Below are 26684 nucleotides of genomic sequence, written 5' to 3'. Positions count from 1 at the left end.
TTTGCATCTACCCTCCTCAGTTTTTTGGCATGGCCTAAGAATTAAATTGACATAAGATAGAATAACAGAAAAGCATACAGATGTTTAAATGTCCATGGAAGTTCCAGAGGAAAATGAAGACTCAAAAAAGTGGCAAAGCCTAAGTGCTTATATACTAGGTTGAACAGATGGCAATTGTAGAAAAGTAAAAATATAGAAAGAGACTAAAGGGAGATAATTGTTATTTAAAACTGTTGGTATAGATTTCTCTCAGCCTTAACTCTCATCTCTGGTGATAAGAATGTTTCTTTACTCTTGGTACAGGGAGAGCAGCTCTTATATGGGAGTTTCATCTCCTACTTTCAGGAAGAAAAGAAAAGGTCAGAGTGCCTTGTTCCTGCTCTTTTTCAAGTAGTCATTAGCTCAGAATTATCATTATGTCAAATGGTATATTTTGCAAGAGTGGCCTGTTCCGCCATCTTCTAAAACTCTAGAACAGCATCTAAGGCAAATACATATTACTGACAGTTGAATCAAAAGAGAATAGTTGAATCAAAAGATATATAATACGCTGAAGGCATCTGGGATGGAAGAAGTGATGACATTGCCTGGGCCTTGAAGGGAAGTAGCATTGAGCATGTGGAAGTTAATAAAATGAAGTAGGTGAGAAATTGGGGCACAGTAAGTAGTACATTTTTATCTAGAAGGTGGGTTTCGTGAAAAGGAATAATAATTGAAGACAGGGTCAAATTGTGGGGTATGGGAGTATGTGTCAGCTAACTTTATCCAAAGGGATATGTATTTATTTAGGTCACAATTCTTTCTGTTAGCATGTTTACAATAGCATGTTTTCTGGCCACATCCTTGTGGTTCAAATTGATTTTGTTTGTTCTTTTATAGTTTGGAGGCAAACTGGTTACCTTTGAGAATGTCAAAGTGCAGTCTCAGCAGGGAGCTGAGCTGCAGCAGCACGTGTTCATTAGTCAGGTTGTAACCGAAAAGGAATTCCTCAGCCGATCAGACCAACTTCAGCAGGTCGTGCAGTCACAAGGCTTTGTCAATTATTGTCAGAAAAAAATTGATGCTTCTCAGTCGGATTTTGAAAAAAATGTGTGGTCCTTTTTGAAGGTAAAGTTGGAATTCAAACAATTTTATTTCATTACTTGCAAATTTAACTACTCCCATTATATTCTAAATCTGCTTTCCTATTAAACAATTAGAATAATGTGATGAAATTAAGGAATCCTTATGAAGAGCACATGACCTAACTTTTCATGTCAGGAGTTCTTCTCTTTTTTTCCCCTTCTCTTTTTTAAAAGCCTAATATGAAGTACTTTTTTAATAAGTAAAAATCAATATAATGGATGACCTTATGTGAGAAGGATATAATATTCACCAGACCTATTGAAAATTAGAACATAGCACTTAGTATACATAAAAGCATAAGTCTATTATTCTATAATAAAAAATAGAATATTTATTTTTTGTGATAGATCCAGTTAAGGAAAATGGGAAAAGACAGAAGAGATACAGAGGAGAGAGGTTGGAGGCATTTCTCATCCTTTTCACTGAGTTGCATTTATGACAGTAGAATAACAAATAGAATTTTCTGGTTGGTCATTTACCTCCACTGGAATGACTATTCTTGATAATGAATTTTCCAAACAAAAGAGATCTTGAATCAATATGGTAAAATTCTAAAATTAGTTTATTTTTATATATATTCTTATCAAATATTAATTTTGGGAAAGAGTTTTAGGATGCTGAATGTTCCTCATAGTGTGACTTTTGCATTTATAGCCTTTGGACATGAGTTAGTTTGTATTTACAAAAATTACAGTTTTAAAAGTAAGCTTTATTCAACCAGGATAATTAGAAGTATTCTTATTATTTAAAAAAAAATATTTGAAGAAAAACTATTCTTTGGATTCTTTCTTAAAGTGAACCTTCCAGTTGATATAGTAGATGTTAGATATTTTTAATAATTCTACTTGAAATTTGATCAATTAATTAAAAATTAGGCCTTTATATGCAGGTCTTTGTTTCAAGAATATGTCTTTTTAAAGGTAAACTTTGAAGATGATTCTCGTGGAAAATACCTTCAACTTCTAGGATACAGTAAAGAAGACCTAGGAAAAAAGGTAAACTTTTGGAAAAGGTTGTTCTTATATAAGAAAAATGTTTATGTAGAATAGGTTTTTAAAAATAAAGTTCTAGCCTGGACACTGTGGCCCAGTGGGGGTGCATCTAAGAGGCAGCCCATCGATGATGTTGCTCTTTCATCGATGTTTCTATTGCTCTACCCCTCTCCCTTTCTCTCTTTCTAAAAATCAATAAAAACATATTAAAAATAAAATTCTACACAGATAATCTCAATCATTCAATAAATATTTATAAGAATTTGTTTTTGGTTGCCTAAGTTTTGAGTACTATTGTTAATTGTGGAATTCCACTTTATACCTGAATTTTGAAGCTACCAGAACCATCTTCAATTTAAAGAGCTGTATCAGGAAGGATTGGGCTTTGAATGATAAGAGGCTGTGAACCGCCCTGGCTGGTTTGGCTCAGTGGATAGAGCGTCAGCCTGTGGACTGGGTTTGATTCCGGTCAAGGGCACATGCCCAGGTTGCGGGCTCGATCCTCACTGGGGGACATGCAGGAGGCAGCCGATCAATGATTCTCTCTCATCATTGATGTTTCCATCTCTCTCTCCCTCTCCTTTCTTCTCTGAAATCAATAAAAATATATATTTTTAAAAAAGAGACTGTGAACCTCAAGCACTGGAAATAACAGATTTTTAGGAGGGTGTGTAACCAGTGGCTTTTGGTGGGGGGGAGAGAGGGAAACTTAAGTGATGAAAAATATGGTACTATTTCAAGCTATCACAATTTTCCACCCTAGCTATTCATGCCTTTAGCCCACAATTCCCAAACTGTGTTGAGTTGTTCCAGCTAACAAGCAACTAGTAAATATTCTAGAACAAGGGAGATTTATTGCATTCAACCTGAATAAACAAAAAGTCCAAGAGATTTGCTTAATACTTTAATTTTTTTAAAGATTCCCTTTTAAAAAGGAAGTTGTATTCCAGTTTTCCAGTTTTCTTCTCTAAGAGGGGCTTAATTATTATTCCACAATGTTGCCATGAACAGCAGGACAGTAGAACACTCTGACTTTGAAAACCTTGAAGGACATATTGTAGATTCTTTGTGTAATTTATATTAACCCTTGTCATTCTTTGAAAATGACTAAAAGTTTCTATAGCATTGCAGGGTTGTCACATACATTGTACAGGTTGGCTACTGCATACTAGGCATGCTGAACACATGCTGTCAGTCTTGGGGTCACATCACAGCCCCACTGGCTGTGTGTCTTTGGTCACACCTTTAGATTTCTTTTATATTAACTTTATTATTAGTCTACTCTTCTTGATGTTGTAACTTCTTTAGGTTTTTAAGAGATTGATATGAAAACGTTACTGCATACCAGATAGCAAAAACTAACAAAATAGAATTTGATTGTCAAAATACTACTTATAGCAGTTCTTTCCAGAGTGAGTACCTGAAGAAATATTTTTTAAAAATAGTTATAGTTATTTTATTTAAGACAAAGTAGAAGAAAACGTGCTTATTTTGAAGTTAGTTTTGTCGTTGAGTGAGGTGATATGTGAGCAGTGGAACTCCTTGTGATTGAAACTAGAACCATTGAGAATCAGTTCTGCAGAGATTTTATTCTTTTCTTACACATACTGTTCCTGATCTGAATTTTTGCCAATGAGAATGGAGTAAGAGGTGAACATTTGCTATGTACCTTAAAATAGAATTCCATTTAGTAGGTGAGTTGTTGTTTTTATTTCAGATTGCTTTGGCCTTGAACAAAGTGGATGGACCCAATGTGGTAAGAAGGCCTTTAAAAATAGCTACCTTCTAGAATGTTGGTTTAGGATATGACAGGAAAGGAAATGTAATTTAAGAAATTTGTCTGTTTTATTGCTTTATGTTGTAAAAATGAATGCTGACTGTAGATATTTTAATAAGTGAATAAATTCTCATGTTAACATAATATAAATTTAGCTGGTAGAGCTTTCCTTATTTAGCTGGTAGAGCATTCCTTGCTCTTGACAGTATATAAATTTCACAAAAGAGGAAAAACAAAACGACTGCTTACATACTTAAGGTTAAGTTCTTTTATACTGAGGGGACATTTAGTAGGAAAGAAAGGGAAGGTCTCAGCTGTGATGGCTTTTTGCTTTTCCTCTAATGGTGTTTCTCAAATAAATTTACTTAGTATTGCTTCTTATGATTAAACTAGCTCTGAATGTTGTTTATTGGGTCGTTTGTCTTCCTTGTTCACTAATAACCTTTTAATGCTACATTCTTCAACTTCCTCTGCAATTGTTTTGTGTACTAAAGGCTCTTAAAGACTCTGACCAAGTAGCACAGAGTGATGGGGAGGAGAGCCCCGCTGCTGAAGAGCAGCTCTTGGGAGAGGTACTTATTATTTTTTTCATTTTTAGTTACATTGAAAAATATGTGCTATTTGTTTATCTCACATTGAAATATGGAAATTTTTCTTAACTACTTGTTCCAAAGTAAAGATGGAGTATATTGTTTTCTTAGAGATGTTTAAGGTAGGAGTCTGTTTACTAGTTTGATGGAAGTATCATCTCTGAAATCTTTAGTTCTCTGACCTGTCTGCTGAATTATATGGCTTAAAATTAACAGTTGATGTGAGATTGACTTAATTTGGTCATATGGATATGATGTCAACCTGAAAAGAGATTTTATTCAGAAATCTGCAGAGCATTGTATGTAAAGTTGATGTTTTTTCTTGGCATATTAATATTTAGGACCCATTATCAGTGACATAAACTTCTGAATAGTCTTTTGAACTTTGAGTTCAAGTAAAGGGTATTTCATTAAATAAACTGATTGTCATGATTTACTGTAAATGTATTCTGAGTTATAGGTGACCATTTTTACAATAGTTTTAAAAAGTCCTTGAACACAAGAGTTGTACCATTTTTTTCCCTTTTAATTTTCTGGGTTTTTTTTTAACTAATGAATAATGCTATAATTACTTTTCTTTTAAATTATATTTCATCTTGGCTAATTAACAAGTTCTTTTTTTCTCATCTTTGACTTTTTCATTGTTCTTTGTATTATGGGGCTATCCTGACTATGGAATGTTTCTTACTAATTTTTACTAAGTTATAAACATAATAATTCATCAATAAATTTAGACTACTATAAGATGATTATAAAAAACAGTTTTCTTAGAAGTAATAGCATTTATTTAACTTGAGAATAAAGGATAATGGCTAAAATCTTATAAAATTTTGAACTAATTTTGGGACTACCTAGACAAAATTGTAGGGTACATTAAAGAAATGTTTTTCCATTTATATATAACTAGATTAACTATGTATTATTAAATAGAAGATCATTTGGAGATATACTCATGAATTAATAGGTGAGAAAATATGTATTTAATAAAACAGTAGTCATCAGTATATACTTTCAGAGTATTTGAAAAAATCTTAAGGTGATAAAATCTTGCCATTTATTTTGATGATGCTATTTATCAAACATAGTAGATTACACATTGAAGATATTCAACATGTAATAAATGGTATATTTTTTGCCTTATATATATTTCAGAAGTTCATAAGTAAAGGTTTATGAATTTTTCTTAGAAGGCAAATTTGAAGAATTGTGAGTTAAAATTAAAAAATGCTGTTTTGGTGCATGTTAGTGAACATAATCATATCAGTATCTGATTTATTCCTTAATGTGAATAACTTAAGTTCTGATTCTTTTGTTTGAGTTAAAATGTTTCTCTTTAGTTGGGTAAAGAATTAAGGTTATAGTTATTCCCCTATAATAGTCCAAATTAATGCTTAAGTAAGCATTATTTACATATGCCGTGCTCTGCACTAAAATTAACCCAGTCCAAAAATGCCCCTGACTTTGAATATTAGGTGCTTTTACATTCAGTTGTGTAGGTCTGAGAAGCACAGAAAATATGTCTTTTATCTCATCTGTGCTTTTCTTTAAAATTTTCTGTCATCTCTGATATATTTTATTTTTTGTCTTCTTTTGAATTTTTATATATAGAAGGCATTTAAAGTATTTGCTCCCCCCCGCCCCCGCAAAAAAAAAAAAAAAAAAAAGCCCTAGCTGGTTTGGCTCAGTGGATAGAGTGTTGGCCTGTGGACTGAAGGGTCCCAGGTTTGTTTCCAGTCAAGGGCACATGCCTGGGTTGCAGGCTCGATCCCCAGTGTGGGGCGTGCAGGAGGCAGCTAATCAATGATTCTCTCTCATCATTGATGTTTCTCTCTCTCTCCCTCTCTCTTCCTCTCTGAAATCAATAAAAATATATTTAAAAAAATAATAAACTGTTTGCCAGCAATATGCCTCCATTATATACTTTTCTCCTAAAAAAAAAAAAAGATATATTGAATTGATATTTACTCAGTCTTACACATAGTCTCAGAAATTTATAGCAGTGTATATACTTTTACCAGATAAATCTGATGTTCTGGGAATGACTAATTGAAGAGAACACAAAATCTATTCATAAGTAATCTGTTTATATTGCATTTATGTGAGGACAGCAGATGATTTTTTTTCATGACTTACTCAATAAAAACAAAAAGACCCTATAGTTAAAACTAGTAGACAGAAAATTTTAGATGTGTAGAAGCAGGGCTGTTTTGAAATCTAAGTTAGCCTGATTAAAAACATTATTTTGTATGTTTCAAGCTACTCTTTGTCAAGGTACCTAAGAAAACAAAAATTCTTCAGCCAACAATGGATATGTATACTTCACTTTATTTAACATTACTTCTGATGATCTTGGATTTTTATTTGTGATCGTACAATAGGAATTAATCCATAGGGAATTGATAGATATTAAGTGTAAACTTGGATCTGAGCACTTTTCTGGAAAACTTGGCATGTCATTCAGTCAGTAGGTGAATAATCATATGTAAATTCTGTTTTGCCAGAAAATTGTTCCACAATTTCATTCTCGTAAATTGTTGCCCTTTCATCTCTTTAGCATATTAAAGAGGAAAAACAAGAATCTGAATTTCTACCTTCAGCTGGAGGGCCATTTAACATCTCCATCAGTGGGGGTAAGTACCTTTGGTTTTAACTTCTGATTTTTTTTAACCATTTGAAAGCAAATAGTTCTTAAGTTTAAGTTAGAAATGTTTTGTCACAGGTGATGGAGGGTTGAAAAAAAGGGCCCATCAGTTATCATTTGTATGTGAAATTATGCCTTAGAAATGGTAGAATGTTCTGACACCTATGTGATAGAAACTGTAGAATGATATTTATTACTCCAGGTTAAGCAATCTGGAAAATGTGTTATCTTAACAGATTTTACTTACATGCTCTTGGTATATTTCCATAGATTACAACCAGTTGTGTTAGAAATTAATCACCAGTAATATTCAGAAATTAGCATTTTTTTCTCTTTTTCTGTGTGCATGTAGAAGTTGATATGCGTAGTATTTTTCCTTGTAACAAAGATATTTATTTAACTTGGGTGTTTGATTTCCTTATTGCAGATATCGATGGTTTAATTACTCAGGCTTTGCTGACGGGTAACTTTGAGAGTGCTGTTGACCTTTGTTTACATGATAACCGCATGGCTGATGCCATAATATTGGCGATAGCAGGTGGACAAGAACTCTTGGCTCGAACACAGAAAAAATACTTTGCAAAATCCCAAAGCAAAATTACCAGGGTATGTTATTTTAAAAATAGATACACAATAACTTTTATCTGATTATAAAAACAATGCCCTCTTATATAGACCAAGAATTTTCAACCTTTTTCATCTCATGGCACACATAAACTACTAAAATTCTGTGCACACCAAAAAATATATTTTTTGCTGATCTTACCCAAAAAAAGTGTATAATTTTGATTCACTCACACCGGACGGCTATTGTTGTGTTGGCTTCTTGTCTCTTTTTATTTAACAGTCTAAGGGAAAAGAAGTCAGTATGATTTCCAATAGTCAGGTATTGCATGTTTTAAAAATTCTTGTGGTCGCCCTAACCAGTTTGGCTCAGTGGATAGAGCGTCAGCCTGCAGACTCAAGGGTCCCGGTTCGATTCCGGTCAAGGGCATGTACCTTGGTTGCGGACACATCCCCAGTGGGGGTGTGTGCAGGAGGCAGCTGATCGATGTTTCTCTCTCATCGATGTTTCTAACTCTCTATCCCTCTCCCTTCCTCTCTGTAGAAAATCAATAAAATACATTAAAAAAAATAAAAATAAAAATTCTTGTGGCATACTTGTATGCCTGCCATGGCACACTGGCTAAAAATTGCTATTATGGTAGATAATTGAAATGCCAAAAACAGTAAAGAACACAAATCCCACCCATAACTTATGGACCCAGAAATAGGTATTGTTGATAGTTTGGTGTATTTTTTTTGTTCTTTGAATTTATAATTTTTAAAATGAGTAATACTTTTCATATTTTTTATTGTATAACTAGAGGCCCGGTGCACAAAAATTTGTGCACTCGGGGGGGAAGGGGGGTCTCTCAGCCCGGCCTGTGCCCTCTCGCAGTCTGGGACCCCTCAGGAGATAACGACCTGCTGGCTTAGGCCTGCTCCCGGGTGGCAGAGGGCAGGCCTAATCCCTAGGTGCAGCCCCTGGTCGGGCTCAGAGCAGGGCCAATTGGGGAGTTGGGGCGCCACCCATGTCATGCACAGAGCAGGGCGGATTGGGAGGTTGCGATGCCACCCTCAGTCACACTCGGGGTAGGGCCGATTGGGGGGTTGGGGCACCACCCCCTGTCACACTCAAGGCAGGGTCGATGGGGAGGTTGCGGCGCCACCCCCTGTCACGCACAGAGCAGGGCCAATCAAGGGGTTGGGGCACTGCCCCCTGTCACGCACAGAGCAGGGCCCATCAGGGGGTTGGGGAGCTCCCCCCTGTCACACACAGAGCAGGGTCAATCGGGCTTGGGGAGCTCCCCCCTGTCACGTACAGAGCAGGGTCGATCGGGGTTGGGGAGCTCTCCCCTGTCACGCACAGAGCAGGGCCCATCAGGGGGTTGGGGAGCTCCCCCATGTCACGCACAGAGCAGGGCCCATCAGGGGGTTGAGAGCTTCCCCCTGTCATGCACAGAGCAGGGCCGATAGGGGAGTTGGGGCACCGCCCCCTGTCACCCACAGAGCAGGGCCGATCAGAGGGTTGGGGCACCGCCACTGTCACACTCAGGGCAGGGCCGATGGGGAGGTTATGGCTCTACCCCATCACACACAGAGCAGGGCCCGTGGGGTGGGGGGGTTGGGGCTCCACACCCTGTCACACACACAGCCGCAGGGCGATCAGGGGGTTGGGGAGCTCCCCCCTATCAGGCACAGAGCAGGGCTGATCATGGGGTTGGACGCCTTCCCCTGTCAGGAGCAGAGCAGGGCAGATAGGGAGGTTGTGGCCCCGCCCCTTCACACACACAGCTGCAGGGCGATCGGGGGGTTTGGGCGCTGCCCCCTGTCACACTGATCCCGGTGCTGGGAGGCATATTACCCTTTTACTATGTAGAATAGAGGCCTGGTGCACGTGTGGGGCCGGCTGGTTTGCCCTGAAGGGTGTCCTGGATCAGGGTGGGGGTCCCCACTGGGGTGCCTGGCCAGCCTGGGTGAGGGGATGATGGCTGTTTGCAGCTGGTCACACACCCTTCAGGGTGGGGGTCCCCACTGGGGTGCCTGGCCAGTCTGGGTGAGGGGCTGAGGGCTGTTTTCAGGCTGGGACTGAAGCTCCCAACTGCTCCTTTTTTTCTTTTTTCTTTTTTTATTCTGGGCCAGCTTTAGCTCTGAGGCTCCAGCTCTTAGGCATCCACTGCTGAAAGCAGGTATCTGGTTTGTTTAGGTTCTATAATCGAAACTCTGTATCAATTCCAGCTCTGAGATCCCGGCTCACTGAAAGCAGGTTTCTGGGGTTTTGTTTAGCTTCTATATTTGTTACAATGTTTTTTAAACTGCAGGCTCAGAGGCCGGCAAGGCAGGCGAGGAACATTGGTTTCCTCTGTCACTGAAGCAAGCAAGCCTCATGTTAGTTTCAAGCTGCCTGGCTGCCGGCCGCCATATTGGCCGGCAGTTAATTTGCATATCTCGCTGATTAGCCAATGGGAAGGGTAGCGGTCATACGCCAATTACCATGTTTCTCTTTTATTAGATAGGATATTTTTGAAATAACATAGCACATTTTAAATATAAAAATTTAGCACCTTCTAATTCTCCCATCAAATTGGTACCTCTTAATCCCAAATTGATTGCAATTTTTCATACGTCTTCCTATGTATTTTAGAACTTTTAAAAACAGAGTCAGGATCATATATGTATATATGTGTGTGGTTTTGCTTATAGATATTGTCACTTACATTGCAAACATTTTCTCATATAATTAAAGATTCTTACAAAAATTTTTAATTGTTCTGTAATATTCTATAGCAGTGATATATGATTTCCCTTATTTTGGGGTGTTTAGGTAGTTTATAACATTTTCCTAATACAGATAAATTAGTGATAAACATCTTTGTTATGCCTAAAATCTGTAAGAATTTCTGATTATTTAATGAGGCTGTATGTAGTCCTAGGAAAGGCATTTCTGGTGCAGAGGGTCTAAACATTTTTAAGCCTCACTTAATGTTACTAAGTTTCTTTTAATAAAAGTTGTCCCTGGGCTAGTCCTTCTAGCATTGGTTCCCGTCAGTCTCCTTAGCCTGGTCTCATGTCACTTTCTCCCCTTTTATCTTTCAGCCACACTGGCTGCCTTTCAGTTCCTCACATACTCCATGTGCCTTTCTCTCTCAGGACTTTGCACCTAGTGTTCCCTTGGCCTGAAATGTTGTTTTCCTTCTTGATGAAGTTAATTCTGACTTCATACCTCAAATGTCTATATGCTCAGAAAGTTTTTCTTGATCCATCAGACCAGGTCATGACTTCCTGTTAAATGTTTTGACAACACTCTATACTGTTCTTTCTCAGAATTTAATCCAGTATATTTGTATGATTTTTCTTTTAGAAGAAAAATAATACTATATTCTATGTCAGTTAGTTCAAGGATATATTTTCCTTTGCTGCTGCTTTATTTAACATGAAATACTATGCATACTAATAGTTTTTGAAAGATATGATTGGTTAGCCAGAGCTAATTTTTATTAATATACCAAAGGTTTTTAATTTTCCCCTTGTTTTTCTTTCCCAAGCTAATTACTGCAGTGGTGATGAAGAACTGGAAAGAGATTGTTGAGTCTTGTGACCTTAAAAATTGGAGAGAGGCTTTAGCTGCAGTATTGACTTATGCTAAACCTGATGAGTTTTCAGCGCTTTGTGGTAAGAAAGTGAGCTTTTTATTGTGTATATGGCATGGTATAAATGAAATTGACAAATGTTATTAGAAATTTTCATAAACCTACCAATCACAATAAGAAAAAGGAGTTCTGCCCTAGCCGTTTGGCTCAGGGGATAGAGCATAGGCCTGTGGACTGAAGGGTCCCAGGTTCGATTCTAGTCCGGGGCAAATGCCGGGGTTGTGGGCTTGATCTCCGGTGGGGGGTGTGCAGGAGGCAGCAGGTCGATGATTCTCTCTCATCATTGATGTTTCTATCTCTTCTTCTCCCTTCCTCTCTCTAAAATCAATAAAAATATATTTAAAAAAAGAAAAAGTTCTTATTTGAATGTTTCTTTCGGAATTATGGGGATCGAGCTCCCAACCTGGGCATGTGCCCTGACCAGAAATCAGACTGTGACTTCCTGGTTCATAGGTCGACGCTCAGCCACTGAGCCACACCAGTTGGGCGCTAGTCATTATTATTATTGATTTCCAAGAGGAAGGGAGAGAGAGAGAGATAGAAACATCAATGATGAGAGAGACTCATTGATTGGCTGCCTCCGACACTGGGATTGAGCATGCAACCCGAGCATGTGCCCTGATGAGGAATTGAACCCTGACCTTCTGCTTTATAGATGGGCACTCAATCACTGAGCCACACTGGCTGGGCCTAGTCATTGTTTTTAATAATATTGTTTAATGATTTTGGTTTCAGACAGACCAGTCTTGGAATCTTGCCTCTGCTACTTACTAGTTGTACAAACTAGTCAAAATTACTTTTTCAGCATTAGTCTATTCATATGTAAAATGGCATATAATCAGCTCTTACTTAATGTTAGCTTAGTAAAATTAATAGTTATAACATTTGAGTAGAAATTACTATTGAACACCATGACTAAACTGGTGGCTAAGGAATAATATTTATTATTTATAAGAACAGAAATTTCAGGCTGCTTAGTATAAGAAGGAACATCACCTTGCTACCTTGAAAGTATTATAAGACTGTGAAAATTATAAGAGATTAATTTTATTAATACAAATAATTTATAGTAATCCTAGTTGTCATTATTTAAAATATGCCATATTTTTGACTGCTTAAAAAAGCATCTGATGTGATAAAATGGAGTTAAATGCTTATTGGAATTTTTCTGTACAAATATTGTTTTCATTTATTTTTTTCTGATGTAAATCCATTCAATAGGTAGGCATAGAATCTTATGAAGTTGTTCATTATATAGAGTTTGTCACACTTTCTCATTTCTTTGACAAATATTTACTGAGCATTTATATAACAGAGTGATTTTGTTTCTACCTACTACTTACTGGCTGTGAAGTTTAATCCTTAGTTCTGGAAATGATACTGGGCTGCTCATGGTGTCATATACAGATTTCCTTGAGTATAATCTTATTTTGTTTTCCTCTTGATCTATAGATCTTTTGGGAACCAGGCTTGAAAGTGAAGGTGATAGCCTCCTGCAGACTCAGGCATGTCTCTGCTATATTTGTGCAGGGAATGTAGAGAAATTAGTTGCATGTTGGACTAAAGCTCAGGATGGAAACAATCCTTTGTCCCTTCAGGTTAGTATCTTTGAAACAAAGGATGCTTCCTTTTCAGTTGTCTTTCACCCTACTTATAGTTTAGAAATTGATTTGTTCCAGAAGTTCATTGCTTTTACCCTTACTTATTTACATTTCAGTTCTTTTTCTGGATAATTATGTGTATTTATTGTTGTATTTAGTGGGGCAAAGTTTGAGATGATGGGATAAGTTAAATGGGGTTGCAACTGTTTGTGAGGTCAAGGTTGTTAAAGGTGGCTTATTGGGGGAACTAGGTAGCTAAAGCATGAAAACATCCCTTGCTTTACTTCTTTTCCTCATGCTACTCTCTCTACCTCTAATGACACTGTCTGCTTTGGGCAAAGAAAGAAGCAATGTGGGGTAACAAATGGGAGGTATCACCAATACCAATAGAGAATCTTCATGGTTAATGGGAAATGAAAGTAAGAGGTCAGTGTAATCCTATGTAGCATTAATACATGGACAAGCGAGAAAGTAAAAAATTATTCTCAGGCACTGACTAATTATATATTTCAGTTTTTCCCCCTAAGCATTTAATCAGCAGAGTCTCTTGGTATTTCAGTCTAAATTTTTTTTTTTCTTTCTGGAAAGATGTTTTTCAGTAGGGTTGTTGCTTTAAAGATCACTCTGTTGAAACTGAAAATCTGGTAGGAAATCAAGGTTTCCTATGTGCTTCTGAGAGAGAACACACTTCTGGATTTATGAAGGGCAGATAGGTAGGATATTCTTGTGCTTTATACCTGAAGTATGGCTCCCATTTTTTTTAATATATATATTTTATTGATTTTTTACAGAGAGGAAGGGAGAGGGATAGAGAGTTAGAAACATCAATGAGAGAGAACCATTGATCAGCTGCCAAGTTACATGCCCTTGACCGGAATCGAACCTGGGACCCTTCAGTCCGCAGGCCGACGCTCTATCCACTGAGCCAAACCGGTTAGGGCTGGCTCCCATTTTTTAAAACATTGTTATCGAAGAACAACATGAGAAATTTTGGGTTAAAATAGTAAGCGCATTTGAAGCTCACCTCATAGTAGTACTGTTTTTATAATACTGATAATGTGAAGTGTTCACTCATAGTTTCTCTTATACCTGCTGGAATCCAAGTTTCTGCCTTTGGACATCTGCCTCTCAGTTTCACTTTGGATATTTGCCTATTTTAGCTTATAAGTATCTGGCAGTTTAAGGAAGTTTAGGAGAAGGTGGTAACCTATGCCCTATTCATGAGTAAGAGACCTTCTTCCTCCTTACTTTTTCAGTTACCTAAATGGTGGTCAGCTATTACAGACCTTTTTAAGAGAGATGATGATAGGTACTGTACTTTTAGTAGGTTTTGGAAATCTTAGTAACTCTTTTCCTGTTTCTTCTCATACACATCTTGGAATCTTTGTCTTTCTCCTTTACTCTCCTTTCTTTTTCTCATTTAGGATCTGATTGAGAAAGTTGTCATCCTACGGAAAGCTGTACAACTCACACAAGCCATGGACACTAATACTGTAGGAGTTCTTTTGGCTGAGAAGATGAGTCAATATGCCAATTTGTTGGCAGCCCAGGGCAGTATTGCCGCAGCCTTGGCATTTCTTCCTGAAAGCACCAACCAGGTAATTCATTTTTCTCCTTCTAATGTGTGAGTATGATGAGTCCCATAGAATAACGCTCAGTATTAAACATAAATACACTAGTAGGTGGAATGTTTGTAAGGGTTGAATTTTTGTCACATGACTGTAGGTGAATGTTTTGTCTGACAGTTTTGTTTCTTTTTAAATATATTTTTATTGATTTCAGAGAGAAAGGGAGAGGGAGAGAGAGAGAAACATCAATGATGAGAGAGAACCACTGATCAGCTGCCTCCTGCACGCCCCACACTGGGGATCGAGCCCACAACCCGGGCATGTGCTTTTGATTGGAATTGAACCTGGGACTCTTCAGTCCACAGGTCAACACTCTATCCACCGAGCCAAACCAGCTAGGACTGTCAGTTTTTCAAGGATCACTTTAGGTGTACCCAAGCTGTGTCAGAGAGATAGGATGCTCTTGTAGTATGATACAAAAGGGGCATAGTACTTGAGGAAGAGAAATAGGGAAAGGACCAACTTTTTGTTTCTTAAGCCAAATGCTAATTCTGTCCACAAGTTTCTTTGTAGGAATTTTCCATGTTGAAAAGCTATAAATGTTAATACTTTTATCAGACTAGTGGGCTGTAACTTAAAAATTCCCACAAGGTCCATCCCAGATATTAATGATGAAGTTCATTCGATTTGCCATTTCAGTCTGATACCATGTGTGAGCAAGTATGTTTTTAAGTATTCAAGGCAGGAGAACTACATTACATTCCTAATTTAATTTCCTTATTTGGTGTGCAATAACACTCAGGCTTTTCATTATATTGGTTTAATTCAAATCAATAAGTAAGTGAGTATACAGTGATGAGCAAGAGTGCCAAGATCCTTTTCCTGGGGGAGTTTCCAAACTCAAAATGACTGTGGACAAATGAACATGAAATTCCAAAAGTGCAGAGTGCTGTGGTAGAGGTAGTGCTGTGGGAACACAGAAGAGGGAAACCTAAAACCCATAATGGGGCATGGGTGGGAGTAAGGGTAGGGTTTGAGGAAAGTATTTTGTTTTTTATAAACATTTAGAAAAATATATTTTTATTATTTCAGAGAAGAAGGGAGAGGAAGAGAGATATAGAAACATCAATGATAAGAAAGAATCATTGGTTGGCTGCCTCCTGCATGCCCCCTACTGGGGATCGAACCTGCAACCCAGACATGTGCCCTGACCAGGAATCGAACCGTGACCTCTTGTTTCATAGGTTGATGTTTAACCATAGAGCTATACCAGCTGGGCTGAGGAAAGTTTTTATAACTACACTGTGTGTCTGCAGCTTATTTTTGAGCTTTGCAGATATTTTTTCTCTATACTGTATTTTTTTTTTCCTGTGTATGAATGAGTCTATGGTTTTTAATTTAATTTTTTAAATCTTTATTGTTGAAAGTATAACATATGTCCTCTCCCCCGCCCCATTGACCCCTTTTAGCCCACCCCAGGCCTTCACCACCCTAATGTCTGTATCCATGGGTTATGCATATATGCATACAAGTTCTTTGGTTTATCTCTTCCCAACCTCCCCCACCTTTTTATTGTAAACTTTATTCTGTTTTTATGGATTTTTTTAGTTAAAATTGTTTTTAGTATTTTGTCTGTGTTAGGGAATTACCAATAAATTTCATTGAGTAAAAACACATCTGTGGCCGAAACCGGTTTGGCTCAGTGGATAGAGCGTCGGCCTGCGGACTAAAGGGTCCCAGGTTCGATTCCGGTCAAGGGCATGTACCTGGGTTGCGGGCACATCCCCAGTAGGAGATGTGCAGGAGGCAGCTGATTGATGTTTCTCTCTCATCGATGTTTCTAACTCTCTATCTCTCTCCCTTCCTCTCTGTAAAAATATCAATAAAATATATTTAAAAAAAAACAAACACACATCTGTGTTCTAGGACTGTGGTGGTATGATTCTGCAGTTGGTTTTATATACACTTACATGTAGGAGACAGCTCATATTTTTCTAAATTATTATTTTTTTTAGTTTTTTTATTTCAAGAAAAATGATTTTAAATATAATAATGTTACATGCAATAAACATTAATATCTCAAGATAAAGATTTTACATATGATATTACATGCAATAAACACCAATTATTCAAGAAAGATTTTACATATGATAATGTTACATTCAATATACATTAATATTTCAATAATAAAAGGATTTTAAGTATAATAATATTACCAAAACTGTACTAACATAGTATGATCTCACAAAAGTGGCAGGAAATATTAAAAATCTGAAAATAACAGGATTATTTTTATTATATTCTAGAATATTTTTCCCCTCTGGCTCTATTTTTGTTCATCAGTTTATGTTGTTCATTATATTCCACAAATGAATGAGATCATGTGATATTTATCTTTTCTAAATTATTAATAAGTATATTAGGTAGAATAGAAACTTAATCTTTATGATGACTTTTAAAAAATATATATATTTTAATATTTATATTTATTTTATATATATATGTTTAATTGATTTCAGAGAGGAAGTGAGAGGGAGAGAGAGAGAAACATCAGTGATGAGAGAGAATCATTGATCGGCTGCCTCCTACATACCCTGTACTGGGGATTGAGCCTGCAACCTGGGCATTTGCCCCTGACCAGAATTGAACCCGGGACCCTTCAGTCTGCTGGCTGATGCTCTAACCACTGAGAAAAACCAGCTAGGGCTTTGATAACTTTGACTTAATAGTTTTATATGACTTTTTACTTAATATAGTCTCATTTTTTAAAAATTATTTAGAGGAGAAGGGGGAGATAGGGGTTGGGGGAGGGAGGGAGGGAGAGAGAGAGAGAGAGAGAAACATAAACATTGATTAGTTGCCTCCTGCATGCGCCCTGACCAGGCCAGGGATTGAACCCACAACCTAGCTATGTGCTCTGACCAGGAATCAAACCTGCAACCCCTCAGTGTACGGGCAATGCTCCAACCAACTGAGCCACACCAGCTGGGGCAGGTCTCATTTTTATATTATTGAGTTATAAGATGCTTTTCAGACTAACTTAATCTAAGATCTTTAGATCTTCTAGCCTTAGAATTAAATGGTTTATTTTCAGTACTGTTTATAGCCACATACATTTTCTTTCTTTCTTTCTTTTTTTTTTTAATATGGAATGTTTCACCAATTTGCATGTCATCCTTGCACAGGGGGCCATGCTAATGTCTGTATCGTTCCAATTTTAATACATGTGCTGCTGAAATGAGCACCACATACATTTTCTATACATTCTTCTTTATGGTTTTCTTTGGACTTCTAAAGAATGTTTTTTATATAAATGTAATCTTGATGTTTCTTTCTCCTACGTATCTTAGTAGACCCTTAGTATTTTCTGGAGAATATGTCCCAAGATTTTTTTTTTTTAAATATATTTTATTGATTTTTTACAGAGAGGAAGGGAGAGGTATAGAGAGTTAGAAACATCGATGAGCGAGAAACATCGACCAGCTGCCTCTTGCACGCCCCCTACTGGGGATGTGCCCGCAGCCAACGTACATGCCCTTGACCGGAATCGAACCTGGGACCCTTGAGTCTGCAGGCCGACGCTCTATCCACTGAGCCAAACTGGTTAGGACCCAAGATTTTTTTTTTTAAAATATATTTCTTTATTGATTTCAGAGAGGAAGGGATAGGGAGAGAGAGACAGAAACATCAATGAGGAGAGAGAATCATTGATCGGCTGCTTCCTGCATGCCCCATACTGGGGCTGGAGCCCACAACCCGGACATGTGCCCTTGGCCAGAATTGAACCCGGGACTCTTCAGTCCACAGGCCAACGCTCTATTCACTGAGCCAAACCGGCCAGGGTTGTATTGAGATTTTTTTGATATCGTTATAGCATACAATTATCCTCCATAAAAGACAACAAAGAATACCTAAAATGTCTAAATGACATGAACTTATAGAAACGTATAATTTTAAAGGTATTGAAATGAATTCTTGCTTAAACAGTTTAACGTTGCCTTTTTGTCGTTAATATAGAACATGTATATAGTCAGCTCATACTGTAAATCTGCATAGTTGTAGATCTGTATAATTTCTTTGAGTTTGACATCTTATTTAAAACATCTTTTTAAAGTAGCTTTTATCTCTTTCTTAGAGCATCATTTTCTTTCATCACCATCTTTAGCAGTTGATTCTCTTTTGGGGCCTTTTTCCCTACAAAGAAACAAAGTTATATTTTTTAACTACTTTTGTGATTTGTGAGCATTACTCAACTATAAGAAAACAACAGAAGAGCAGTGATGAGAAGTGACATTGATCTTGTATGCCATCATGTGGTCAGCATAATTCAAATCACTGCGTCAGTTACATTACAAGTTACTCTATGTATAATGGACCTTTGGTGTCAAGTTTTGAGTATTAGAATGATGTCAAAACCTAATGTGCAAGGTCTATCTATCTACACTAATAAAAGAGGAAAATGGTAATTGGCGTACAGCGCTACCCTTTTCATTGGCTAATCAAGGCTATATGCAAATTAACTGCCAACTAAGATTGGCAGTTAACTGCCAACAAGATGGCGGTTAATTTGCATATGTAGGCACAATGCAGGGAGGCGAAAGGGAAAGCAGGAAGAAGCCCCCTGCCACTGACAGTGATCGGAAACCCAGGGGGGAGCTAAGAGCTGGGGGGGCCGCCTTTGCCCTGCCCCCCAGCCATGATCAGAGAATCAGGCGCCTTTTCCGCCCTGGCCAGTGATAGCAGGAAGTAGGGGTGGAGCCAGCGACGGGAGCTGGGCATGGTCGAAGCTGGCAGTCCCGGGAGCTAGGGGTCCCTTGCCTGGACCTAAAGCGGAGTCCGCGATCTCGGGGCCGCTGCAGCTGCGGGTCCCTGCTGCCCGAGCCGGACGCCTAGGCCAGAGGCGTTAGGCCTGGGCAGGGGCGGAGCCTGCAACCGCGGGGAGCTGGGGGTCCCCTGCCCAGGCCTGACACCTCTGCCGGAGGCCTCAGGCCTGGTCAAGGGGCCGATCCGGTGATTGGTGATCGGAGGGTGATGAGGATCAACTCCTCTGGCCGAGGCATCAGGCCTGGGCAAGGGGCCGATCCTGCAATTGGAGGGTGATGGGGGTCAACACCTGAGGGCTCCCAGTATGTGAGAGGGGGCAGGCTGGGCTGAGGGACACTCCCCCACACACACACCCAGTGCACGAATTTCATGCACCGGGCCCCTAGTATATATATAACAGCCTAAGTGACCATTTTGACCGAACGACTGGAACAACCGGTTGACCAGTTGCTATGACATGCACTGACCACCAGGGGGCAGACGCTCAACACAGGGCAGCTCCCACAGCTAACCTCCTGCAGCCCGGCCCTGCCGGCCCCCCCATCGGCCCTGATCAGGGGGCCACCAGCCAACTTCCCATGGCCCTTCCCCCCCACCCATCACCAGCCAAGTCGAGGGACCCCACCTATGCACAAATTTGTGCACCGGGTCTCTGGTTGTAAAATACACAGTGTATGAGCAGATACAGTGATCAAGCTTATAGTCAAACCTCAGTACTTGAACATCTCTCATCTATAGCAATTCGGTTCTCAGCCAAGTTATTCATGGGAAAAATGTCTTGGTTGTTGAACAAAACTGGATCTCCACTCTACAACCCATTCATGTTGATACCTGTGTGATCAGTCACGAGTTTCTCAAGGAACAAACAAAGGAGAGAATGTGCGAGTATGAGTCAGTTTACTGCTAAACTTGCATTGTTAACATCTCAGGAAATTGTGTTGTGAATATTTTTGTGTTTTTTTGCTTTTGTTGCTGCTCATTTTTTTTTTCCCTTTTTTAATTTTATCCCACTCGTGTCACTCTGTGCTTGTCCCTTCCCCTCAACCCTGACCCTCTCCCTCCTTCACCCTGCCCTGGCCTGCTGGCCTGCTCCGCCCCTCCTGCCATGGGGCAAGGTTAAAGGCTGAAAAGGACAGGACAGACAATATTTGGGATCAGCATTGGGGATCAGATGGCCCTGCAAGGAGGTCTGTTCCTGCTAATATTACTAAATACCTATAATAAGTCACCCTGGGTCCTAAGAAGGTTAGTGATAGCAACAAAGTGAAAAAGAAAAATTGTGAGAACAAAGTAGGGGTCTGGAGCAGATGAATTCAATTTACATTACTTCTGATGGGGGAAAAAAGATTCAGTTTTTGAACAATTCACTTCTACAAATCGCTTCTCAAACAAGGTCGAGAACCAAGGACCACTGTACTTTAAGAAAATCAACATACTGTCATATATTGGGGTGAACTCTAACAATTTGCCTTGTTTTCTTTCATTGCTTCTTATAGCCAAATATTGTGCAGCTTCGTGACAGACTTCGTAGAGCACAAGGAGAGCCTGTACCAGGACAGGAATCACCTCAAGTACCTTATGAGAGGCAGCAGCTGCCCAAGGGCAGGCCTGGACCAATTGCTGACCACACACAGATTCCAAGAGTTCCAACTCAACAATATTATCCCCATGTGAGTGAAATGGTCCAGATGACGTAGGAACATTTATGTGTTTCTGTTCAAATTGGTGGTTTTAGCTTGTTGCGTTAAGAGACCTTGTATGCTATGATAAAAATAGACAACATTTCTTCAAATATTTAAGGTGTGCTTTTATTTATTTTAAGATATTTTTTTAAAATTAGCCCTTTAATCTAGTCCAATAGATTATATTTTAGATATACACTTAAGCTCTCTAGGGAGATTTCTTATTTTTTCATCACTCAAACTTTCCTTACACATGTACGTTTGTTCTTGAAACTTCTACAATTTGATTCATTTACCAAACTGTAAGTAAAGTGGTGGCAACAATTTTGTGGTTAATTTTAGAAAATAGTCTTTTTTGAGTATTCTTTCCTGAATCATTAGTGTAGGTTTACTGTGTCTTCTGTATCAGCATGATAAGGAGTATTGAGAATACACACTTTTTTGGGGGACAACTTGGATATTACAGAAAAGTGAGTGACCAAGGGTTTATGAAGTTGTAGTTCACAGTGGGTGTGAAAATGATTAAATATTTGTATTAATTAATTAATTAATTAATTAAAATTGCCAAAAGTTCAGTGGCATAAAATGTGTCCCTTATTGTCTTTTACTATTTCATGTAGAGACTTATATTTCTAGACCATCAGATAACCTTAGTGTTCTTAAAGGAAAAGTATATTTTCATAAGTAATATATGGTCTTGATTGAACAAAGTTAACAGGTAGTTGGCCTATTTTATTTTATAAATTTTTTTACTTTGCCCATTTTAAAATAGAACAATTTGCTAATAGAATTGACAGTCTTTCTTTTTTTATTTTTTTAAAATATAATTTTATTGATTTCAGAGAGGAAGGGAGAGGGAGAGAGAGATAGAAACATCAACGATGAGGGAGAATCATTGATCTGCTGCCTCCTGCATGCCCCCCACTGGGGATTAAGCCCGAAACCCAGGCATGTGCCCTGACCTGGTTTCGAACTGTGATCTCCTGGTTCATGGGTCAATGCTTAACCACTGAGCCACACTGGCTGAGCGGCAGGGTCTTTCTTACATTTCATTGTAGCGAAGTAAATATAAAATGAAAAATTTTAAAAAAATCAAATCATGCTTTTTGGCCTATTGTACTTTTTTGGTGTGTACATAAATCAAGATAGATTACATTTGGTAACAACTAGAGTACTCTCTGTTTTAGCAGTTTTGTTTTTTATTCATTTGACAAATATTTATTGAGAGCCTACTATGAGCGCCTACCCTTATTCTACCTGTTAGAGGTATATTGGTAAACAAAACAGATTTAATTCTTCACTTTTGTGGAGATTAAGCCTGACTTGGAAAGTCTATGACATAGGTAGGGCAGATGAGGTGATTGCTGGGAAAACTGAGAGGTGGAGGGGTCAAGCAACCAACCAGAGTTTTAAGACATAGAGCTTGAATTTTTCACTATTGTGTGGCTAATTAATTGGCAGTTTGGGACTAGAACTTCTAAGCACCATGAGTTGGACCACACTGTCTCTCAGATACTGAAGTAGTAAGGCATTCTGTACATGGGGAGAAGAGAGTATTTACTCTTTATGTCCCTGGGCTTATCTGTCTTTCTAGAAAAACACAAAAACATCAAGACTTTTGTTTTACTTTGACTTAGCAGTCTCATACTTTAAGAAAAGAAAGACAGACTCAACCATAAATTAAGCAGTAATTTTCTTGATTAAAGTTTATGCTATGCTGAATGAGGACAGTGGCTTATGGTTTTAAGGAATGTTTACTGGCAGGAGTAAAGGGCTGAAAGGAAGACCAGATTCTTAGGAGTTGTACTCCCACTTCCACTAGCAGATCTCTGCTATTTGTTGTTTATGTGTTGGAGTTTCTCCAAAGATTTACTTACACAAAAGATTTTGATGGCTTAAAAAAATATTGAAAACCTCTGGACTCTGGGGTAAGCAACATGGGATAGTGAAGCAGACATTAGCCTGGAATCAGGAGACGTGGAATCAGTTGTAACTCCTTCACCAGTGAGTTGTATGGACCTCAGCAAACCCCTTCATTTCTCTGGGCTTTGATTTTCTCGATGGTAAAGGGTGGGGCTTAAACCAAATATTCTTTAATATTCTCTGTATGATTCTAAGCCTCATATGGAACTAATTTTGTTTTTGCGGCTCTAATGAAATCTAGAAAAGGGAATTTACAGCTGAACTAATAATAGTAGCATGAATACTCTTAATGCTTCAAAATAATTTTTTTATTCAGTTATCTTTTTTCTCAGAATGTCTTCTTTCCTTTCCTACTTACAGGACCTAGCTTTCTCCCTCTTATTCTTGACACTTGAATGGCATTGTTCTTTGTGCTTTGACTTAGTTTTCCATGTTGATTTTTCCACTGCCTCCCTCCGCTTGTTTTAATGTGAATGTGTTTTTCTTTTGGAATCCCAGCTTGAAAGCAGTTGCCTGACTAATGTGCTGTCTTGCTGCTCTTGATGTTTTGCTTTGCATATGGCTGTTAATGCCGTTGGGGTTTTTTTTTTTTTCTTCTTTTAACATTTTCATTTTTTTATTTTCTGTGATTGGTGTTTCTTTGTTCAATTCAGGTTAGAATTGCCCCTACTGTCACTACCTGGAGTAACAAAACTCCTACCGCCCTTCCCAGACATCCACCTGCTGCCTCTCTCTCTGACACACAGGTATATCCTTCATTATTCCTCTTAGAGCAGAATTCTGCTCACCTAAATATGTATAGTTACATATTCTCTACCCCCCTTTCTCAATTTTCCCTTTTCCCATCTCTTCGCCTGCTTATTGCATTTGAATGCTTTTATGATGCAAGAAGCAGTTTTAGCATAATTAGCTTATTTTCTTATCTCTCTCTCCTCCTTTGCAGTCCTAAATTGCCTTGAGTGAGAAAAACATCAATCAACGTTCTAACAATGGTTTAAATCTAATTTTACTGAAGATTTTCATTTTTCTTTTCTCTTTCTTTCTACCTTTTTTTTTTGAGCATTGCAGAAATTGAAGAGAAGCAACCTTCCCTTGTGGCATTTATACTTTCATTTTCAAAGTGTGGAATAGTGGATGGAATATGTAGAAATGGACAATCCTGGGGACTCATAAATATCACTGACACTATTTTATGAGGCTTTTAGCATCTGTAATCATTCATTGCAATTATTACTTTGAACCTGTCTGATCTCTAAACTACTCAGAATGTGTTGCTCAGAAAATGTGCTCTGAAGAAGATAGAATGTGCAAAATGCAGTGTTTCTTTGACAATAAAGTATTTTTTAATAGAATTCCATTTCAGAGATTATAAATCCATCGGGTAAGATTCCTTCTTTTACCATATTCTCATTTTTTTAGGGAGAAAATCCTCCACCTCCAGGTTTCTTAATGCATGGAAATGTTAATCCAAATGTTGCTGCAGCTCAGCTTTCCACATCTCCGGGTCATATGCACACCCAGGTACCACCTTATCCACAGCCGCAGCGTAAGTAGTGACCCTGGGGTCCTTTTATAGTAGCATGTCTTATCTAATATAGTAACTATTTACTTTGAGGCTCCAAAGCCATGATCCAGTCAATTTTAACAAATAAAGAACCAGTGTATGTAGGGCTCAAGTCCTTGCTATAGAGAAACATGGTTTTCCCTAGGAAGCATCCTAAGTCAACATGCTAGCAAATAGCTCCAGTGTCAGTCCATTCAGAACACTTGGCTCCTGTTCCTGAGCCTTTACTACTAACACCTGTCAAAGAGAGTTTTTATCCCATGATCTGGTATTAAAAAAATAGACTGTTAGAAATTATTTGGTACATCTTCCTTCAGGCAAGATGACACAAACCATTTTTGGAAAAATGGTTCCAAGAGACATTTGTTGTAGTTTTTCACTTACTTTATGTTTTTAAGAAACAGGCTTTATTTTTTTAGAGCAATTTTAAGTTTACAGCAAAATTGAATGGAAAGTACAGAACGTTCCAACATACCACCTGCCCACTACCACTGAAACCTCCCATACTATTGACATCCTGCACCACAGTGGTACATCTGTTACAGTCATTGAGCTTACATTGACACATCTTTATCATCCAAAGTCTGTATTTTAGGGTTCACTCTTGGTGTTGTACCTTCTGTGCCTTTTTTTTTTATATCCTCATCTGAGGATACTATTAGAGAGAGAAAAGGAGGAAGAGAAACATCAGCGTGAGAGAGAAACATTGATTGGTTGCCTCCTGTATATGCCCCGACTAGGGATTGTACCCACAAACTAGGTATGTACCCTGACTGGAAATCAGACCCTCAACCTTTTGGTATATGGGATGACGCTTCAACCAACCAAGCCACCTGGCCATGGCCCTTCTGTGAATTTTGACAAATATATAATAATGACATATATCCACCATGGCTTTTCCCCCGCAGGAAATATTTGCCCTTGGAAAGTAATATATCACAACTATTTTAAAATTTAAATGAGCAGAAAATAAAAATCTGAAAGGGGAAAATTATCCCATATAATAAAAGGCTAATACGCAAATTGTCCCCTTGACTGGAAGTTCAACCAGAGGGCAGGGTCAGCCGGCCAACCGCCTGCAGCCCCTCCCCTCCAGCCAGCCCTGCCCCTGATCGGCCCCCCACCCTGACTGGGGGCGGGGCTGACCCACCAACTGCCCTTTGCCCCCCCCCCCCCCCCCGGGCTGGCCTGATTGGCCCCGATCAGGGTGGACCCATCGGACCCCACCCATGCACGAATTTGTGCACTGGGCCTCTAGTGATTAAATAACTATGGCAAAAGTAAGAGGCCATTACCTAGAGCTACTCTTAATGAGCACATTCTGTGCTAAAGTGAATGTTCTTAACATGAATACAAATTTGATATAACTTTTCACTCAGTGTGAAAGTGCTGTCTTCAGAACCAGGTATGGTTCTACTGGATTCACTCTATAGAGGTTCACACCTACCCCTGGTCACACAGAATGTGTTGAAATTAAGATCTCTTATCTGAATTCAGGTCACTGCATGAAAATATCAGTTGGCTGCCTGGTTACTAACAAACTATGTACAGTATATGAAATATTATATAGTTAACTAGAGGCCCGGTGCACGAAATTCGTGCACTCAGAGGTTTGGGGTCCCTCAGCCCGGCCTGCGCCCTCTCGCAGTGCAGGAGTCCTCGGGGGATGTCCGACTGATGGCTTAGGCCCACTCCCCATGAGGAGTAGACCTAAGCTGTCAGTTGGACATCCTTAGCTCTGTTGCGGAGGTGGGAGAGGCTCCCGCCACTGCCAATGCACTCGCCAGCTGTGAGCCCGGCTTCTGGCTGAGCGGCACTCCCCCTGTGGGAGCGCACTGACCACCAGGAAGCAGCTCCTGCATTGAGCATCTGCCCCCTGGTGGTCAGTGCATGCCGTTTGGTCGATTTGCATATTAGCCTTTTATTATATAGGATGATATATAATTCCTCTTTGGATGTGTAATTCCTTCATGGTTCCATCTGGTGGCTAATAGGTGTCACTGCAGTCTTTTCATAGAAACAGGAAGTGTCAGTAAAGGGTTTAGTCTTTTTAAAAATTTATTTTGCTTTTTAAATTTACTTATAAATTACAGTTGATATATAATATTATATTAGTTTCAGCATAGTGATTAGACATTTTTATATCTTATGAAATGATCCCCCTAGAAAGTCTAGTATAGAAAAGGGTCTGTCTTGCAGTTCTT

General features: G+C 38.7%; 1 protein-coding gene and 1 non-coding gene across 24 annotated transcripts in view; one reads left to right on the top strand and one right to left on the bottom strand.

Moving 5' to 3' along the window:
- The window catches only part of SEC31A (SEC31 homolog A, COPII coat complex component), a 93946-nt gene that overhangs the window by 50029 nt on the left and 17233 nt on the right, over positions 1-26684 (top strand). For 13 of the 23 annotated variants that reach the window (XR_004972438.1, XM_036337815.1, XM_036337790.1 and 10 more), the window contains 12 exons: positions 880-1107; positions 2046-2120; positions 3835-3873; positions 4389-4466; positions 7039-7114; positions 7553-7731; positions 11214-11340; positions 12771-12916; positions 14344-14517; positions 20808-20981; positions 23570-23662; positions 24336-24462. Coding sequence is in view for 22 of the 23 variants with exons in the window: in XM_036337815.1 (XP_036193708.1) it covers positions 880-1107; positions 2046-2120; positions 3835-3873; positions 4389-4466; positions 7039-7114; positions 7553-7731; positions 11214-11340; positions 12771-12916; positions 14344-14517; positions 20808-20981; positions 23570-23662; positions 24336-24462 (1516 nt within the window). In the remaining variant the exon portion in view is untranslated. The remainder of the gene's footprint in view (positions 1-879; positions 1108-2045; positions 2121-3834; positions 3874-4388; positions 4467-7038; positions 7115-7552; positions 7732-11213; positions 11341-12770; positions 12917-14343; positions 14518-20807; positions 20982-23569; positions 23663-24335; positions 24463-26684) is intronic. The other 10 variants (XM_036337956.1, XM_036337916.1, XM_036337904.1 and 7 more) reach the window with 5 other exon arrangements.
- On the bottom strand, positions 17628-17732 carry LOC118661371. Its single transcript, XR_004969314.1, has one exon. It is a non-coding gene; the product is annotated as a U6 spliceosomal RNA (small nuclear RNA).

Source organism: Myotis myotis, unplaced genomic scaffold (assembly GCF_014108235.1).
Source record: "Myotis myotis isolate mMyoMyo1 unplaced genomic scaffold, mMyoMyo1.p scaffold_m19_p_1, whole genome shotgun sequence".
Lineage (NCBI taxonomy): Eukaryota > Metazoa > Chordata > Mammalia > Chiroptera > Vespertilionidae > Myotis > Myotis myotis.
Note: the sequence above shows the minus strand (reverse complement) of the source record. Positions and strands in the feature narration are given on the sequence as shown.